This window comes from Haliaeetus albicilla, chromosome 10, assembly GCF_947461875.1.
Source record: "Haliaeetus albicilla chromosome 10, bHalAlb1.1, whole genome shotgun sequence".
Lineage (NCBI taxonomy): Eukaryota > Metazoa > Chordata > Aves > Accipitriformes > Accipitridae > Haliaeetus > Haliaeetus albicilla.
In genome coordinates, this window is record NC_091492.1 from 30,731,803 (window position 1) to 30,751,713 (window position 19,911).

The 19,911-nt window shown below is 43.1% G+C and overlaps 1 protein-coding gene and 1 long non-coding RNA gene across 6 annotated transcripts in view; one reads left to right on the top strand and one right to left on the bottom strand.

Annotated features, from left to right (window-relative positions):
- RHOF (ras homolog family member F, filopodia associated) overlaps positions 1-19,510 on the top strand; it is a 30,720-nt gene extending 11,210 nt beyond the window's left edge. For 3 of the 5 annotated variants that reach the window (XM_069794731.1, XM_069794730.1, XM_069794729.1), the window contains 5 exons: positions 6,049-7,109; positions 7,242-7,329; positions 14,638-14,747; positions 15,509-15,643; positions 18,432-19,510. In XM_069794731.1, the coding sequence (XP_069650832.1) occupies positions 6,945-7,109; positions 7,242-7,329; positions 14,638-14,747; positions 15,509-15,643; positions 18,432-18,596 (663 nt within the window). In that variant the 5' untranslated portion in view covers positions 6,049-6,944 and the 3' untranslated portion in view covers positions 18,597-19,510. Of the gene's footprint in view, positions 1-6,048; positions 7,110-7,241; positions 7,330-14,637; positions 14,748-15,508; positions 15,644-17,061; positions 17,779-18,431 lie in introns of all 5 variants that reach the window. The other 2 variants (XR_011326629.1, XR_011326628.1) reach the window with 2 other exon arrangements.
- On the bottom strand, positions 5,764-6,320 carry LOC138687457 (uncharacterized). The gene is made up of 2 exons (XR_011326631.1): positions 6,190-6,320; positions 5,764-6,007 (listed from the first exon to the last, which is right to left on the bottom strand). It is a non-coding gene; the product is annotated as an uncharacterized lncRNA (long non-coding RNA).
- Positions 19,511-19,911: the final 401 nt, after the last annotated feature.

A 19,911-nucleotide genomic window follows, 5' to 3' on the forward strand; every position in this document is an offset into this window, starting at 1 on the left:
AAAAATCACAGCTCTAAAGCAAACATGACACAATTACAACTGGGTTTATTTCCAGCGCCTCAAGTTACCGATTAGCCTATTCTGAGCGTCGCTGTGTCTTTGCAGGGTTCGCTTTGGCCGGGTTAATGGCTACGCTCACATCTGAGATGATAAACTCAGTCTGGGCCTGTCCTTTGTCTAGTGAAGCCACAAACCTCTCTGGCTCTTGGCCAAACCTCCATTCCTATGTATGAGCTTCTTCCCAGCCAGACAACGACAGAGCAAGTGCATCCTGCTTAGCTCTCCACATACTTCTAGCACTCAACAAAAACAGGCAGAAATTATGGTGTCTCCCGTAGGGATATAAACAGAGGATTTTATCATCTCTTCAGTCTGCAGTTGCTGCCTTTCTGTAGGAAGTTTGCACAAATACCAGAGGGGAAGACTCGAACTTCACGTTAACTGCCTTTTAATGTCGGTGCCATATGTTACTCAGCAAAAGCCTGCCCCTGTTTCATCCACAGTCCTTTCTGTTACAGCCTACTTTGCCATCCTTTTTTCTCCTCCTGTGAATATTCACAGTTTCCCCACATTCTTGTCCAAAAGGTTTGAGAGCTTCCTGCCTGGGCCAGGTGCAAGAGTGATGGGTATTGCACAGCCAATGCAGCAATGAAGTGTTGATCAAAGCCCGACTCTTCTAATGGCTCTGAAAAACACATGCTTGTTCAGTTTGCATTGTAGCTCATATATTGGAAAGCATATTTAGCAAGCCAGACCTGGGATCATTTAAACTTCAGGTTCTCAAAAGCCTCACAAAAAAGTACAACTCCACACATTTCAGGTTTAGTGGACTCTACCAACCAACTTTTGGGGAGCGTAACCCAGATTTGGCCACCCACGGTGGAGTCACCTACTCCATACTTATCCCTGCTATGTAAACTAAAGAAGCTGAATGCAGCTGCTGCTTTGGTGCTGTGGTCATCCTAATTAACATACACTCCTATTGGTTTCAATCCTCCCTTGTCTCTAAACCAGCAAGTATATTAAAAGAAAATATCTCTCTCTACCAGGAATTACTTGGTTTGGGAATGGGAGAAGGGGGAAGAGTAATCTGAAGAAAGGAGACACTGCAAAGAGTGCTCTAATTTTGAAAAAAATAACATCTTAGTGCTTGCTGGCTCAGGTGGATTGCTGGGTAATGAAGACACAGGAAGGCATAAACCAGAGGGATTTTAGGGGTGTATACTAAAGAGCTGGGTTGGATACTGGCTGAAAACACATTGTGTTGCAAGGAGAGCTATTTACAGGCCCTTCCCCTACATTTTCCAGAATTACTTCCTGATGGGATTTATTCTCTGCTGCCAATCTGGATGCAGAAAAGCATCTGATGCTGATTAATTTCATGCAGATCTGTCACAGAGCCCTGTGCTCTCACTCAGCCACGAGCAAGCCTGTGCATCACTCCTGAACCCACCGCTTCTGACTGTTCCCATGGTAAAACCAAGCACAGCTACCAACGCAAACACAATCTGCAGATCTTGCCTGAAACAGGGCATTCTGAATCCCTCTCTCCGGCAAATCTCCAGATTCACTTCTCAGCACAGAGGTAGAAGATGAGATCCAGCATCACTATGATAGCTCTGCCAGCCTGTGTTGACAAATTCCTCCCCATCGCTCAGTGAAGCTGTGCCAGCACATCTGGGAGACACACATATCGCCCAGATCCATGGGGGCAGAGTTATGGTGGTGTTGGCAGACACTTGCTTGTTCATTTCATGCTTTTCAGAGATCAGTCATTGTGTTTGATGTTCCAGAAAAGCATAGGATGATCTTAACCTTGTGTTACCCATTTTTTATAAAAGAACTTGGCTTGAGAATTCACACTTCAGTGAGGAGCAGAAACTTGAAACTGCCCCTAAGCACCTACTATATCAGGCTGAGACATTACCATGTTGATTTACACACTCTTCAAGTTTGTAAAGGGTTTTTTTTTCCCCCCGCAACTGCAAAGCCAAGAGTCAGTTTCTAATGAAAGGTGAGATTGAAAATACAGCACATTGGCTGTGCATACATCAGGTAGGCCATTTTGGCCCACATAGTTGGCACCCCTGATTTAAAGCATACCAGAGAAAATAACCCAAGAAACAGTATGTGTTCCCTATAAATAGCTGCTCTCTATGTAGCAGTGGTTTATGAACAAAATCTGTCCAAACTACATCAAAGTGCCTGAATATTTGCTGCCTGATTTTGCTGAGTTGTGTGTCTAATTTGGCTAACACCTTCTGTTGCAGACCATTGTCCTGTTTTCTTTCATAGCCCTCTGAACTCTATGGTAGCATTTGGACAGATTCTATGTAGAGTTTATTGAAAGATTTTTTCACTGATTTAGTGCATAGGCTACTTGAGCCAAGTGAAACAGGAACTGTATTCCTAAGGCATGAAAAGGCAGAAAGGAAATTTTCTTATTGAAATATAATTTTTCCACATTACTTAATAGTCTAGAAAGTTTAATACCTTTCTGGCAGCACTTCCCACTGGGAAAAAAAAAATGGTTCCCACTCAGCCAAACAACAGTGTAATAATGTTTTAGGTTGGGTTAAATGTCTTAGAAAGTGGCAGGTGTCACAGCCACCTTGCCTTCAGTGAAAAAGGCAATTGAGAGCCCTTATGAAACAAGGGATTTACATCAGTAGGGGCTACTACACAAAAAACAGGCACATGGCAAGGTTTGAATACATGGTGAATCATGTGGCCCAAGGGATTTTTCAGGGTGGGGGTGTGTGTGTAAAATATCAGGCCATGAGGACCAGATGGCAGAGCTCCGCATGTGCAAGAGAAACAGCAAGAAACACTACAGAAATGGATACTGAGAAGCAGCTGAAAGTCAAGGTGGCTGGGAGCTTTGATTTTGAAAAAAGATACCGCCAGGGTTGAATGAGCGTCAAAAGAGTGTTGGCACTGTGAGCAAAAACAGAACTGAAAAAACAATTTTGTACAGTTGTTCTGTAAACTAAGTTAATTACCTTGAGTATATACCTAGCTTTGTCGTAGTGTTCTCCTCTTACACTGGTATTGTCACCCATAACTTCTTTGTGTGTGCAAGGTACAGTTCAGTTCTCCTACACTGCAGTTTCCCGTTCCCTATCTGCCCTGTCAGTTTACACTAAATTCTGTGGGGCAGAGACAGTGCTTTGGTCAGGGTCTGTGCATATGACAGACAATTGTTGCCCTTGTGTAACATCTGAAATTTTTTGGAAATTCACTCTACTTACATGGTAGGTCCCATTCTTTAGGGTCTGTCTTTCTTATTGTAAACTCTTTAGGGCGTTGTCTGTTGCTTTATATGTACATGCTGTAGTGGGAATTCATCACTGAAAACACAAATAATTAATATCACTGGTAATGTTAAAAAATAAATATGTAAGGCTCTGTTTTGTTATGCACATTCTTAATTAAGTTTATGAATATTTCCTTTGACATAAATGGGCTACTTGTTCTTATTGTTCAGTCTTTGTAAAGCTGGGGTCTGTATTAGGAAGAAAATTCTTAAGTGTATTTCAAAAATGTAGTTCTAAAGACATTTAGAAAGAACAGGTCCTCATTCTTGTCTAGTTTATATTACCATATAAACTAATAATACAAGTATACAGCAGATGGCGTGTGCTGTTACTCATCTCTGCAATTGTGGCTATGAGGAAGTAACAGTAGTCTGAGACCTTGCTGGTTAGCTAAAATAGTTGAATTTTCCATTAAAATTTCCATTACTGCAAGCCATGCTTCTTAGCCTAAGGGCATGCACTATGATAGAGCTTAATTGATTGGAAACTTAAAGTTTTTACAGTATTGAGAGTTCCTCCAAACAGAAGAACATAGCGAATCAGAATATTTTGTCAAATCTGTTAACATATTTACTATTTAAAACAGTATGTTGTGAGCAGAAAGATTTACAGTTATGCTTCTCTTCCCTCACTTGTCTATATTCACAAAACTGATGGGCTTTTTATATTATTAAATCTCAGTTTCCTTGACTTCTTCAAGCACATCACAAGGGACAAAGAGAGGCAGCACAAGTGCGTTGGTGGTGTTTTCTTAGGAGGTCAGGCTAAGGATACGCCTTGAGGTTCTTCCATTGCACCAGAACTGTCCAGGAGGTTGCAAGCACTTTTCCCTGGGCTTGGTATTTTGAGAAATGGGAGTATCAACTTATTTCATCACCCTGTATTATTAAAAAGTCATAGCTTCAATATTAAACCTAATCTGTGAGTCTTTTTTGAGTGTCCTCATAACTAACCTGAATTACTCGTCGATACCATCCAAAGTATTAAAGCATCATTTAAAAATCAAACTTTGAGCAGTTTTCCTAAACAGTGTGCTAACATTTCACTTCTTCCTATTATTTTCCTTGGCAATCATGGAGCACCAAACTGGTAACAAGATTGGAACACAGGTATTTACCACACCCCATGAAAGTCTTGACTTTGGTACAGTCACTGTAAATCTCTATACGCATATTGACTCTTGAGCTGCAGATGCGTAAGCTTTTGATGAAACGGAACTCGTGCCAAAATCAATACACAGGCCAAAACAGAAGTAGGAGAAGGACACTTGCAATTAATAATGATTAGGTTTGAATTTTACTAATAGAGGGTTGAATCTTCTTCCATTTAAATGAGTGGCAGAATTCCATATTAGATTTTAGTTTTTAAGAGTCAGCAAAATATGCTTAGCTTTTGCATAGGACTTTATATGCCTAAAGCACTGCATACCTGTTAATTAAAAATAAGTAACTGAGACATGAAATGCTATATTCCATCAATACTAAGTTGACTCACTACAAATAGAACATTCATTACTTAAAAACAGTCTTTGGACTGTTTACAGTTGATTCTATAATCTACTCATTTTATATTGTTTCATCCCAAATCTAAAGGTGTACAAATCTAAAAAGTTTTCTTAACTATAAAATGTAAAAGGAGACAAAGCTGTGAGAAATGTAAAGATTGTTTTGTGAGACTTGCAAAAAAAAACCCAAAAAAACCAAAAAAGCAAAAAACCCAACCTAACAATGACCCACAAAATACTTTTATCCCCAAAAAAACTTTTATGGCAATAATTGACTTGAAAAAAAACCTGAATTACAGTACTCGGTTACGGAAAGACTACTAAGTCTATCTGTTGATGGTATCATACACAGTGTGATGGTGGTTTTGAGCCAGGTCCAAATAAATTGTTTCAGGGTAAACCAGTTCTTTTCTGGACCATTCATTCTTGTGTGATACTGGAATGCCCTCAGCCATTAAAGTCGACAGGAGCTGATGGCTTTTACTGTGTTCCAGATAAGCTATATAAAATTGCGGTTCATAAAGCATCTTTTTGACAGCTTGTGTATTCTACATGCTTCCATCAACTTTTTCCTCAGTAAAATGGTTAGCTTTCAACAGGTGTGAATTTGGCTGCTTTTTTATTATTATTATTTGAATTATATGACACTTCTTTGGGTATTTACACGTCCCTCCTCCTACCTATCGCTGAAATATCCTTTTCTAGCTTTTTGTTTGCCCTCTGCACAAAGCAGGGTCTTCCTTGAAAGAGATACAGAGTACAGTTGTGTTTGCATTCGGTCTGGAAGGCCATCTAGTGACACAACTGTGCAGGAGAAAATGTAAAACCCTGTTTGTGATATTTTTTTTTTTAGTTAAATTAAATGATCTTGCTACACTCAAGCATGCCCTTGGGGGTTTGTTGCTATTCCCACAAGTGGTATTTCAAAAATTTTAGAGTCAGTTTTGATTTCTTAAGAAGTGATAGGGTTTATTTGAGATGGAGCACACTGTTAACCCCTGCCAGGAAAGAAACACGATTTTTTGTGCAGAATGCTGGCAGATTGACACCTGAGCAGGTCTGTCACGAACACAGCATCACTCCCCTGACATGGGTATCATCGGAGCCAAACGTATCCGGCTGTTGTGATCCCCTGCCTTCCATGGTACAAAACAACGCCAGGTAGGTGCCTGGGGCCACCACATCTCTGCAATTAAAGTGTAAAATTCCAGTTTATTTTCATTGCAGCTCACCTTGAATGGGTGGCACTGGGTGAATAAGCAATGAGCAGAGCTGTCGGTTCCTACTCGAGCTATAAATACAGTAGAAAACAAGCAGCAAGTCACTGCCACTCACAGTGCCAGCAACAAGACGCGTTTCAGGGGGTACCTCGGGGGGTCTCTGCCTCCCATCCCGTCATGGCTGGCATGGCACCCGCTGCATGCTCTCCCCTCAGCCTTTGGGACTGGCATCCACCGCTGCAGACATTGAACTGGGAAGGCATCCCCTCAGCCACTGGTGATCTGGGGTAAACCAAAATGGCAAATGGCCCTTGAGGTCCAAAAGAGGAATAAATGAGGGCTGGGAGGGGGGGCGGGAGGACGCTGGTGCTACAGCTGCTGGACGGGGATGAGCACCCAAGCGTGGGTAACATGGCGGGTCGATGGGAAGTGCAAAGGGGACAGGGCCTAGCGGCCCCAGGTGCATGGAGGCCTTGGAGGCTCACCGGGAGGACGGGGCGGGGGGGGGGTGTGGGTGAGCAGCCCCTGCGGGTTTTGGCAGGGAAAAGGCCTGACAGGGTGCCGAGAGGGCTCCTGCCGTGCCCACCGGGGCTACCCCAGCGCTGGGGCCCCACGGGTGACCCGTGAGGAGACGATGCCGCGGGCGCTCCGGACCGCCGAGGGGGCTTCGGGGAGAGCACCCAGCACCGCCCCGGGCGTTAACACGGGCTGAGGCGGCGGCGCGGCCGCGGGCGGGGCCCTGAGGTACCTGAGGCGCCGGCGCCCGCAGCGCGGCCAATCTCCGGCGGGGCGCGGGCGGCGCCTGCCCCGGGGCGCCCGGAGAGCGGCGGCGGTTGTGGGGAGCCGCGTCCCGGAGGCGCTGCGCCCTGCCCGGCCCGGCCCGGCTCGGCTCCGCTCCGCTCCATGGAGGCGACCAACGGGGCTCTGCCCGAAGGCGCGGCGGGGGGCTCCCGCGACAACGCGGCCGCCCCGTCGGGCAAGAAGGAGGTGAAGGTTGTGATCGTGGGGGACGGCGGCTGCGGGAAGACGTCGCTGCTGATGGTGTACGCCAAGGGAGACTTCCCGGAGGTGAGCGGGCTGTCCCGCCGCCGGGCCCGGCCTGGTCGGGGTGCGAAGGGGCCGGGAGCCGCCCGGCAAAGCGGCCGGTGCTGGCTGCGAGCTGCTTGTCCCTAGCTAGAACTGCTTCTCCTCCCTTTGCAGCAATACGCGCCGTCCGTCTTCGAGAAATATACTACCAGCGTTACGGTGGGCAAAAAGGAGGTCACCCTGAATTTGTACGATACGGCAGGTAAGGGTTTTTTTTCACGTTATGCTTTCCATTTTCCCAATCCCAACGGTACCGGGCTGCGAGAGGCAGTTTCGGTGCGGCCGCCGGGATGGGACCGCCCTGGGGCACTGGCCTGGGACAGAGCCCAAACGCAGCCCCCGGGCTTTTGTAATTTCAGACAAATAAGGAGAAATTGCTTTTACTGGTGTGAAATGCTGCCCCTGTAAAAGTGCCCGTGTTTCTGTTCCAGCAGCTTTTGCTGTGTCAACTTAAACCAGACTGAAACTTGAAGACCGTAAAGCTGGACATATTTTCAAATTGCTTTTCTACTGGCATACTTTTAGTGTAATATCCCAGTTCAGACTGCTAGAGATTAAAGTACAAACTGAACAACAACCATTACCTGTTGCATGCATAAATGTGCCTTCCAGAACAAAAAGGGTCTCTGGTCTAATGGCAGTTCTAGCCATGGACTCCTTCATTATCTTAACAACCCAGTTTATTAAGAAAATCACATCAAATATCAAACATATCTGAAGGTATTAAAACCCCAGGTCCTAGATGCAAAGCATAATTATATCAACCAGGAAAATATTTTAATCTCCTGCCACGTGTGATCGAATAGCGAAGGAGAAAAAGGCCAGTTTGTGTTCAAAATATAAAAGCCGTAGCAGCAAAAGTTGTTTGAAAATACTGGTAGTTTGTTCAGGTTCATTTCAGGAACTTGTGAAATGGTTCAAAGTTCCTAGGCTCTGTTATCCAGCTGTGTTCCTAAACGAACCCTAAAATCAACACGTGCTTCGTTTCAGCTCAGTGTAAATCATCTGTTTCAGTTCAAGCCTGTGGAGTTGTTCCAAATTTACACCAAGACAAATAACTGAATGCAGTCCATATTAATTTTTAACAGTAGTAAAACACACTTACCTTCTTGCATGTGTACATGATATCTGAATGGATAATTTTAAAGGTTTTTAATCTAAAAGTGTATTTTATTGCTAATCTTTACTGCAGTATAGTAAGATCCTGAGCATGCAATTTGCCAGTATATCTTCTTGTGTCAATGCTACTGTACTTGAATCCAGTAATGTGGATAATGTAACTTCTACTGAATGGCAAGGCTTTTGTGTTTAAGTCTTAAAGGAAAAGAGAAGGGCTGAAATCTAGTGTGACAGAGGGATTTCCTTAATATAGCGTATTGGCACAAAGAACTTGCCACAGTGAACTTGTCGAGTTTTTATGTTTGTTCACTGTCAGTGTGGAATTTTTGCCTGTCACAGTTCTTGATACTTGGCTGGCTCATTTAAAATCAAGCTGCAGCTTCCAACATTTGCCTTTGGAGTCTCTTCCAAGCTTTAAGGAACATGGGCTGGATCCAGAAATGGGGGTAGGTAGGGCAAATTCAGTATTGCAGCACTGAACTCTTGCAAGCCTGACATAAGTGCCCAGCTCCTTGCGTCATGCAGGGAGCTGCTCTGCGCAAGACCTACAGCTGCCAGCAGCCTGGAGAGTGCTCGCTGAACCCGGTGCTGGTGGCTTATCATTTTATCATAGAACAATTTGGGTTGGAAGGGACCTTTAAAGGTCATCTAGTCCACCCCTGCCCCTGCAATGAGCAGGGATATCTTCAACTAGATCAGGTTCCTCAGAGCCCTGTCCATCCTGATGTTGAATGTTTCTGGGGATGGGGCATCTACCACCTCCCTGGGCAACCTGTGCCAGTATTTCACCATCCTCACTGTAAAACATTGTCTTCCTTATATCTAGTCTAAATCTAAACTCTTTTAGGTTAAAACCATTACCCCTTGTCCTATCGCAACAGGCCCTGCTAAAAAGTTTGTCCCCCATTTTACCCTGTTCCCTTGTTCAGGCATGTAACTTTAGCAGAAAGAGTCTACCCTTACACATTTAGTTCATAGCTATAAATACTATCTTGGGACCAAAGTGCTGCCCCATTGAAGAACCGTGTGGGGCGTATTTTGTGTCTCATAAAGACACTTTGGGAATTGGAGATGCCATTGTTGCCTAGTTGGCAGAGCTCTTTGCCATGAAAGAGCAATTGCTTTCCATCCCTCATCTGGAAACCTTGAAAACCAACGTGTTTCACCTCCCGAAACAGTGTCATGGCCACCAGGCTACAAGTTGCTAAAGGCTGCTGACACTTGTCTCCTCCCTTCCTGTCAAATTTCTTTTGCTTTGCATGACACACATCAAGATTATCAGGTGCAAAGAAAGGGTGGACATCGCCACCTTGGTTAAGGCATTTGCTTGGGAGGGGGAAAGACTTAAGTTTTGGTTCTGTTTCAAAGCTGCTTACGTAGTTTTACGTTACAGATCTGTGTCATACTCCATAATTCAAGCAGCTTTTCATCCTCTTTCTGAAGCTGGAAGTTATGCCAGAGGAAGAACTCACTTGAGCACACATTTTAATCCCATCCTGTTTTTAATAATACAAAACTGATGTTGAGTTCCTTAAGGATTAGACTAGGACCAACAGTCATGTCCTGTCCTCTAAGTTCAAGTAGTGCAGGAAGGGAAGAGCAAGGGGAGTGTCCAGTTCAGGAGACAGACAGCTCCTGTCCCTCTGCCACATGGATGCAGCATGGGAGATGCAGTTTTGGAATCAGTGTTTCACTATGTTGACTTGCTTTTGTCATATCATACAGCAGCAGCTCATTAAATTCCTCTCTCAGCTGGGCAATGATGCTCTGGGGTGGGTGTACAGCAGCAACTGCAGCTTAAAGAGGAATCTAAACATACAACTTATTGCTGGAAGTACAGTAGTTTAACAGTGCAGCATATTAGCAATATGCTGTGAATCATCTTCTGACTTACTGAACTGCTTGAGTTGGTCTTGCTCTTCTCTAAAATCGTAAGACAGCTTTATATTTGTATTTTGCTTATCAGTCTGAAAGGTTCCCAAATAATTCAGATTATCATAAAACCATTCAAGTGGGATCAAAAGGATGTAAAATCATTTCTGAGGTGAAGGGCTTCAGCTAAGTGCCATGTAGCAGTGTAAGGGAGCAGAAGGCACAGCTGTTTTAAAAGGTGTCACTGGATTTTCATGATGCACCCACCGCAGGAAGGACTTTGATATTTTTAGGATCTTGCTAAGAGCAACACTGAATAGAACTGCATGTACTTCAGCATCATGGGAAGGTAAAGGACAGGTTCAGCTCCATGGGCTGTTTAAAGTTAGAAGGATTCTTTGTATTGTCAAGTCCTGTGCAGCTTGAGACTTTGAGCTTGTCCTACTTACTGAAGGAGAAGGACAAAAAGTGCCTAACAATCAAACATTTCAAGCTACAAAAGGTATTTTTTTTCTTGACAAGAATTTTGGTAACAAATGAAGTTAATGAGTTAGCCTAAAATATGCTAGAATAACAGTTTTTTGTGAGACTTCATACTATCCTACTCTGTCTTCCTCAGAGACACCTCTTGCTGTTGCAGGAAGTTGGTGGTATACATACGCAATGTGTAAAGGCTTTGTAATACCACTTGTCTCATCTGCAAACAGGCTTTGCAGCTGCTTATTCAATTAAAAGTTTCCATTTCTTGCTGTGCTCAATAGAGGCAAAGGCACTGAGAGGTACATTAACTGTATTTTTTTACATACTAAGGGAGCAGTGTTGATGCTTTAGCTGCAGTGCAGAAACACGGTTCAATTTTTGATGCTGTTGAGTGCAGGACTTTCTCAGACCAAAGAAAAGAGCTCTGCTGGGCTGGGGAAGGCTGGGGAGGAAGTAATGCCTCATCATTGCGGGTGCTCACTCTGACTGGCAGGAAGCACACGCAAAGCCTCCAGCAGGGTTTTTCATGTCTGTAATGACAGATGCACGGCAGTCTGAGGCCTTAAGAGAAATTTTAAAAGCCAGTATATGCAAGAGTAATTTTTCATAACTTTGAAAGGAAGGGCATGCCTGAGGAAGACAAAAAAAAACCCCAACTTTTTTTAATTGAAGTGTGCCCCCCCAGCTCCAAGTGTCCTCTTCTACTGGTTTTATTCCTGCCATGAATGTCTGTTTCCCAATTTTTTTTAAACTGAGTAGTGAAAAAACATAGCTGGCAAGCTAATAACCATGGTATTCCCATGGAGCCTGCAGACTAACAAATCAAAGAGAATTGGGTGCATTTCTGCATGCTTGTGAGGGCTTGCCGTCACATGGTTCCATGTCAATCCTAAACCACAAGTGTGGAGTATTACAGTCAACACATGGCCATACGTAGGAAGTGGTGGGCTGGTTGGGACCGGGTGGCAGGATATTATTACATTCTTCCTTAGCCGCTGGCGGTTGGTGGCGATGGACAGCGCTGCTGCACGTTAGGACAGCGTGTACTGTTAGGCTCCTAGGCTGGCAAGTCTTGACTCTATTGTTTACCCTCTCCTGTCAATGGCAGTGGGTGCTGAGCTCCTTTATGGACTGAGCAACACACAGGTTGGCACTTCCTTGGTGGTGAATTGGTGAAGGGGTGAGGAAGAGCAGACAGAAGTGAATGTGGATGTGAGACCAAGACCTGTGGTTTCACTTCTTTCCCTGTTCACACTCAACCATCACCTCAGGCTGAGGTCCCACCCTGCTGTAGGGCCCAACTGCAGTGATGTGGGTTACGCAGCATGTCACAGAGGCATGCAGGAGTGTGATCTTTGCAAAGAATTAGCAAATTTTGGGTGAATTCAGCTGGATGGAGTTTTTTCTTTTAAAGAAAAAAAACCCAAAAACCAAACAGGGTCTCTGATGCTACAATGAATTGAGGAAGGCAGAAGAGAGTCAGATATGCTCCCATGTAAGCATATATTTAACCAATTATTCCACAGCATGCTTTTTATTAATTGGGGAAACAAAACAGCTATCTGTGCTTGAGGAAGCACACTCGGGGGCTTTGCATATACATTCAGTTACTGCTTAGGTTCAGCCCTGTTCCTTCGTTTTAAAATTCTTCTAGTAGAAGACCTAAATCTGCCAAATTAGCTCTGACCACAGACCGAGCAGCTTTACAGAGAAAAAGTCTCCCAGGCCATTTCTTGCATTTCATCAGCAGCACTTAAGGACAGGGGGTGAAAGGGATTGTTTTCAGTGAGAGGGATGTCAATATTTAGACACAGCTTGATCTGGGTCTTGTTACATCCTCAGCAACTGAAGAACTACATCTGAGCTCTTAAAGAATAGCTTCCTCTCCTTCCAAGTGAGCGCTGTAATCATCCAACCATAATACAAGTTAAGCAATTACCATCTAACCTTCCCCCTGTGGTCTCTGCACTATACCTTGTTCTGTGCTCTGTATTTGAAATTCCAAATATGCATGGAGACGCATTTTATACAGCAGCATTTTCTCATGCATTTATTTTCTCAGTTTGCTTAAAAAAACATAACTGCACAGCTGGTTTTGAAGATGAAGGTGCAGTTCACTGGGGCATATCTATAGTTTTTGACTTGCAATACAGCATATTTGTGTCACACCACTGAAGACACCTCTTCAGTTATTCCATCCAGGAGAGTATGAATTTAGCTGTATGTTCTGATTCCAAACAAATGAATGTGTTCCTTCCAAGGGGACGGTCCTGTCTGCCTCACAAATTGCCAGCAATAAATTGGAGGACCTTTTGATTTTACAAGCTACATTGGTAGAAGCTCAGAGGCATGAATTTGAACAGGGAAAATCATACACAGCACATAACACTAGAGGAAGTTAGGAGAAAAAAAAAGTTTGGCACCTGATGTGTTTAATGCATTTAGAGGATTATCTCGGCAACAAAATGGTAAATCGGTTGCAAACAAGTAGGTGGATTTGGGAGAATAAGAAGGGCTAAGCAGTAGTCTTTGCTCTGAATGTTTATACAACATCCATAATTTTGTCAATTGTCTATTATTTCTGGATTAAACCTTGAGGGATCAATCCATCTTTGTTCTGCACCTCACCCACGGAGCATGCTGCTCTTGCGGAAGCTCAAATACAGAGTGATCGAAACCTAAAGATTCCTGTTACAAACATCTCGGACAGACTAAGTAATGGCTTATCCAGTAGGGTTTGCCTTGTAATAACCTGTATCTTGATCCATCGTTTAAATTAAGGAGGGGAGCAAAGTATTGTAAAACTATTGGCTTTCTGGTATCTGCAATTCTTCAGATTGCAGCTGGAGGCAAACATGTTGGCTAGAGTGATGAGTGCATGAATTGGGGCTGAGCCAGGTGCCAGGGCAGGAATAGTTGGTATAAAGTTGGGGCACACTGAAATTTTTAGCATCCCTTCATTTGAAATATCAATACAAAGATTTGAGATGCATACCTGTAGGACAGTTTCTGAGCTGTGTGTACATTGTGGTGATTGTGGGAAGGAACGGTGTTCCCAGTTCTTCTTTTGGAAATTTGGTGCATCAGAGACATACCTGATTCCAGGGGCAGCATTCAGGTGGCAAATAGATCTTCTACAGGCTCCTTAAATCACTGTTTCTTCTTTATTAAGTCTCTGAAAAAAACTCAAATGAAAAAGATTGGGTTTTTTTCCTCAGCTGCCAACTATATCTGGTAATTACTGATAATTCTCAAAGCAAGACACCTTCAGACCCCAGCATGGTGATTACAGCTAAGTTGTATGTACAGCAAGGGGAAGAGTACAGGTCTGAAGCAAATTAGCTTCCTCTTGTCAGATCACATGCTAGAATATCCCTAATCAGAAGTATGACAAATCCCCTACTTTTCCAGAATTCAGCAGCATCCCTAAGATCTGCTGTGTAGTCCTGCTTCAAAGACCAGTTGAGCCTGGCTCATGTTGCAGCATGCCTTGTAAAATCATGTATGTGCTGCTACAGTGAGCAGCAGTGCTAAAGGCACAGTGTGCTAATCACTGCTTCCTCTTAGCTCACTGGGCTGGGAAAAGCAAGTTTGCCACTAAGATTTTTACTTCAGCATTGTAGCAAATTCAGTCTTTCTTCTCACAGCATCGCGTATGCAGATGTGGTTGGGAGAATGGAGCCACTGCCAAACTGCAAATATTTTAATTGATAACTGTCAAATTCCTCTTGCTGATCTTGCTTGTGAGCAGCAACTTGGCAATTGGTGATTAGAACTGCTTCTAAGTACTTAGCCGTTGGACAAAGAAGGCCTTTTATTAAATCTTGCCAAGGACGTTTTAAATTCTAAAGCATCAGTTTTGTCAGGGAAGAAGAATCTCCTGCATTTAAGGGAAGGAATTGTACAAGTATGGAAAAATCGCCGTCTGTGCAATTATAATACCATTGTTCTTGATCTCGAGTATGTATCTTTACATATTCACATCATACTGCTTGTTAAGGACAGATTTCTTTTATCCAAAACATTCTCTGTGTTTCAGGGCAAGAGGACTACGATCGGCTACGACCGCTTTCATACCAGAACACAAACGTCGTGTTAATTTGTTACGATGTCATGAACCCCACTAGCTATGATAATGTAGCAGCTAAGGTAAGAGGCTTTCGTAATTGCTTCAGCCTTTTAAATGAATTACATACGCCTGATATATGACAAGATGTCAGATTAAAAAAGCTGATGCTTTTAGTGTCCTGTACCCTGGGTGTGTAGATGCACAGATCACTCATCATGCACTGAGCTGCAGGTCACAGACCTTAGACCTGGAGCTCACCTCTCTGTGGCTCATAAGTGCTCAGAACTGGGGTTGACTCCACAGTACACTAAAAAGATCAAACACCAGCAGTGAAATTGCTACTTTATCTGTAGTGATGTCACACCACCAACATTGCATACAAGCATTTTAGATTCAAGTCTACTTCCATCACATGCACATTTAACTATAGGGGAAAGATGTAAGCAACCGCTTGCTTGTACTAGGATTTCTGTAATGCTCCAAAGTAGAAGCTAGCATTCCTATACATAGTACCAGCAAAACAAAGCAAGACTTGGTCCAAATTCTGCTCTTAAATACGACTTTAGAGGAGCTCTTCTGAATTTAAACAGACGTTAAATAAGCACTTTGGCATAACGACAGATGCCACCTATGTTTTTATAAAGCAACTGACTTTGGGTAGGACTTTTAAATGTTTCTGTGATGTAAATAGTGCATGTTGGGCCCCTACCACTAAATTAACAACTTTCAAAACTCTGAAATTGCAGCATATATTAAATGCTGGTTCTGTTCCTTGGCTTTATTGTTTTGATTTAAAAAAAAAAAAAAGCCAGATGTAAAAGTTTTGTTTTTCTACCATCAGTGGTATCCTGAAGTGAATCACTTCTGCCGAGGTGTCCCGCTTGTACTGATCGGCTGCAAGACAGACCTTCGGAAAGACAAAGAACAGTTGCGCAAACTCAGGGCTTCTAAGCAGGAACCCGTTACTTACAACCAGGTAAATACAAGTGCGTGTAAAGTGGTGTCCTCTTTGCAAGAGATAAAACACACTTACTTCAGTGGCATTGTTCCTCACAAGTACAATCACAGATACTCCAAAATGATGTGATCACAGTGTCCAAATAAAGAAATTACTGACAGTCAGCACTTGCAGGGGTTTCTAAGTCCTTTTTGGCAGTGGCCAAATCAACACCTATTTTTAGTACAAAAGAGAAATTTGAAGAGTGTTTTGCATACCTTGGGTGTCTGAAAGGACCCTACTAGCTATGCCTTCTAGGCTCATTACATCTCATTCTTGTTTCCTTTCACAGCTAGGTTATTACTCTTACAAATTGGTAAGCCTCGACAAGTTTGTTGGACTCCCTTCATAATTTTTATTAGCATACATTGCTTCCATCACTGGTACTTTGACCAGGATTGTGATAAGGACTGGAGATGCTAAGATACACATTACAGGATTAAAAATACCGACGATTCCAGAAGAAATGTGTTTTGCAAACCCTATTTGAAAATAAATCCTTTCAAGGACAATAGCAAAACCATCTGCAAGGCATCTCTAACATAAGAGACTTTTCTTTGAAGTCTCTGAAGTAATCTTTAAAAAAAAAAAAAAATCTACATATGTCATAGTTTAACCCCAGCTGGCAACTAAGCCCCACACAGCTGCTCTCTCACTCCCTGTGGTGGGATGGGGGAGAGAATTGGAAGAGTAAAAGTGAGGAAACTCATGGGTTGAGATAAAGACAGTTTAATAGGTAAAGCAAAAGCTGCGCATGCAAGCAAAGCAAAACCAGGAATCCATTCACCACTTCCCATGGGCAGGCAGGTGTTCAGCCATCTCCAGGAAAACAGGGCTCCATCACGCGTAACAGTGATTTGGGAAGACAAATGCCATCAACTCTGAATGTCCCCCTGCCTCCTTCTTCTTCCCGCAGCTTTATATGCTGAGCATGACATCCTATGGGATGGAATATCCCTTGGGTCAGTTGGGCTCAGCTGTCTCAGCTGTGTCCCTTCCCAATTTCTTGTGCACCCCCAGCCTACTCGCTGGTGTTGGGGGGTGAAGAGCAAAAAATGCCATGACGCTGTGTAAGCACTGCTCAGCAATAGCTAAAACATCCCTGAATTATCTACACTGTTTTCAGCACAAATCCAAAACATAGCCCCATGCTAGCGACTGTGAAGAAAATTAACTCTATCCCAGCCAAAACCAGCACAACATATTAGATATTTTCAACTTAAGTACTACAAAGCAGTGAGGCTTACAACTAGTGTTACAACACCGGCATAGCTGTCCTAGGTACAGGAGAAACAGTCAGTGATGGAACAGCTTGTCCCATGTCACGCGAGACCTTTCTGCTCTGGTCTCCCAGTTGTTTTTTTTTTAACTACAAAGCCATCCATCCTTCTTCTCAGAGCAAGAACAGCAGCTTTCGAACTGTGTGAGACACAAGTCCGGGGAACAAGATTAAATGCACTAAGACCATGACTGAACCACTACTTTATCTAAATGGCATGAAAAGAAACTGCAACTGTATCACCACTAAACCATGCTGGGACTTCTACCTTGTCTTCCTTGCACGCAAGATGAGATGTCCGTCCTGTCACTTTGTGAACAGCTGCAGATTGTCCCTCATTTGCATTTAGAACTCCCTTCATCACCCTCCCACAGGAGGTTCAGGGCAAGTAACAGACACTTTTGATGAGTCTGCTGAGGCCTCATGCAATTAAATTTCAGGGCCCACATGATGTACAAACTTTGTCTCCTATGTGAGCCCTCCCGCTTGGTTTTTCTCCCTTTAAATATACACTACCTCAGTCTTTTACAGCTGATGGCATCTTGAGTCACACGACGTGATGCTTCCAATGCCAGGCACAGAGGAGCTGAACAGTATCTGCCAGCACTGCAGCTTGCAAACAACTGGAAGGAGACAAACTTCGCTTAAATGTGCTGAAGAAAAATCCCCCTATAGAAGCCTGAGTGCTCAAGTGACCCCACTCCCAGGGCTTATAATGAATAAATGCAGAGTTTGTGAGCTGTGTGTTGCAGACCTGGAATTCACACTCCAAGGCTCACAAGCATTCAAAACTGGGGGCTGACTCTGCCATGACAAGAAAAGGATCACAAGCAAAGTAAGAAATCACTGTGTTTTGTCTGTAGTGATTTCGCACAACCAGAATTGCATGCAAATGTTTTAGATTCTAGTCTGTTTCCACTGCATGCATTTGGGTGAGGTTGAGAAACACAGGCACACATTTGTATATACGAGGATTTGGGCTGAGGCCTTGCAATGCTCCAAAGCAAAAGTCAGGATTCCTGCATGTGCACCAGCAAAACAAGGCAAGACATTGGTCCAGATTCTGCTCTTGCATGTGACATTAATTACTAAAGGTGACATCACATAATAGTTATGTTCAGGCCTGAAAAAATACTGCTGTGTAGACATCTTATCCTCACTTAAGTATCTACCTCAGCATTTCTTTTAAACAAATTTAATACTGAGAGTATTTTTACACTATCAGCAGTCTGCATCTTAGAGTCTCTAATGCACTGAACTGTTAGGCCAGGCTCTAGATCAACATAGGGGAAAAAAAACTAGTTTATTTAACAGTGCCTCAGTTTATCACCAATGCCACCCACACTCTAGCACTATACTCACAGGCAGCGTCTTTCTTCCTGACCTCATGATACGAAGATATACAAAATCATTCCATTTCTTTCCCATCTCACCTTCCTTCTCTCATACATTGAGTTTACATCTTTTCTTACCTTTTGTTTTTTACAGGGTGAAGCAGCTTGTCAGCAGATTAATGCAGAAGTTTATCTGGAGTGCTCAGCAAAATGTCGTGAAAACATAGAAAATGTTTTTAAAGAAGCAACAACCATTGCACTGAATGCCATGAAAAAAGCCAAGCGCCAAAAGAAACGGACAGTGTGCTCAGTGTTATGATCTGGACTGCAAGAAGGCACGGACTGCAAGAGAGCACTGACTGCAAGAGCGCCAGGCGATTCAGATTTTAAAAACAGTGTAACTTTAAAGACCATTTTTTTTTCATTACATGTTTGTATTCCTAGAAAAATTTTTATTTTTAAATTTTAATTATTTTTATTATTTTTGCACTTCTTTGCACTGCTCTCACAAGTTTTCAAAGCTCTTTATCAAGGTTAACTGATGCTGCATGCCTTTGTCCATCTGGCTTTTGCTCCCAACTGCAAACGACCACCAGTCAGGTCTTGGACTCACTATTTAAATTGCAATGAACAGCGACTGCTACTGTATGACTTAATTAGCGTGGTTTTCCTCTGCAAAATAATTGTGGCATGTTACAGCTACAGTTTACTTTTTCAAGCAGAAAAGCCACATCTTTTAGAAGAAGTGATGTTAGAGCAGCTTATCAGCAGCTTATCAGGCACCTTTGAAGAGACAGAAATGAAGTTCTGTCTTAACATTTTCAAAGTTACTTGGTGGCAGTGGTATGAGCTAGCCTCAAGCTGCCCCCAGAGTGTGCAGACAGAGGACCCACTACTCGCCCTGTACCACTGGGCCAGCTTTGCAGAGCTACACCTTTAGAGGTCTCCTTGCAAGGCCTGCTGCTGTAATAGAAACCGGTATTTATCAACGGAAATACATCGGTTGCTCCAATTCAGAAATGGCCTATCATGGTAAATATTTAATTTACAGCACTCAAAGTACTCCAAGGAGCTACTATGTGTAATGTAAAGTCAGTTTTACAATAAACTTACATAGCTTATTTAATATATGACAGATGCAAGTATTGGTGCATGCTAGCGGAAATACTTAACTCGTGCATTAACTGATGAAGTCATCTCTACTGCTACAAATTAAAATTTTCCCTTTTGTGATGAAGGTGTCAGTTGCCTGTTTAAGGATGAGGGATGCACCCACTGCACAATGTAGTACATGTGCCTCAAATCTCATAGTTGTTTTGCGCATCCCATGCAGTGAGATCTCAGATTTCAGGAGCAATCACTAGTTTGTAGCCATCATAAACCAAACCCGTGAGGGGGAAGGAGGCTTCTGCAGTACAGGTGTTGCTGAAAGCTTTCTGTGTAAGGCAAACTACAGCCCATCCTAAGGGAGAATACCTAGGACTTACTTATATAACAGTTAACAAGATACAACCTTTTGCCAAAAAGTTTAGGCAGTGCAGGCCAGGAGTCTACTGTTAGACAAACATTGCACATAGAGCCTGGTAACTGTGCATTGTAGAGATTTCATGCAACTTTACCCTCTGCTGGTTACA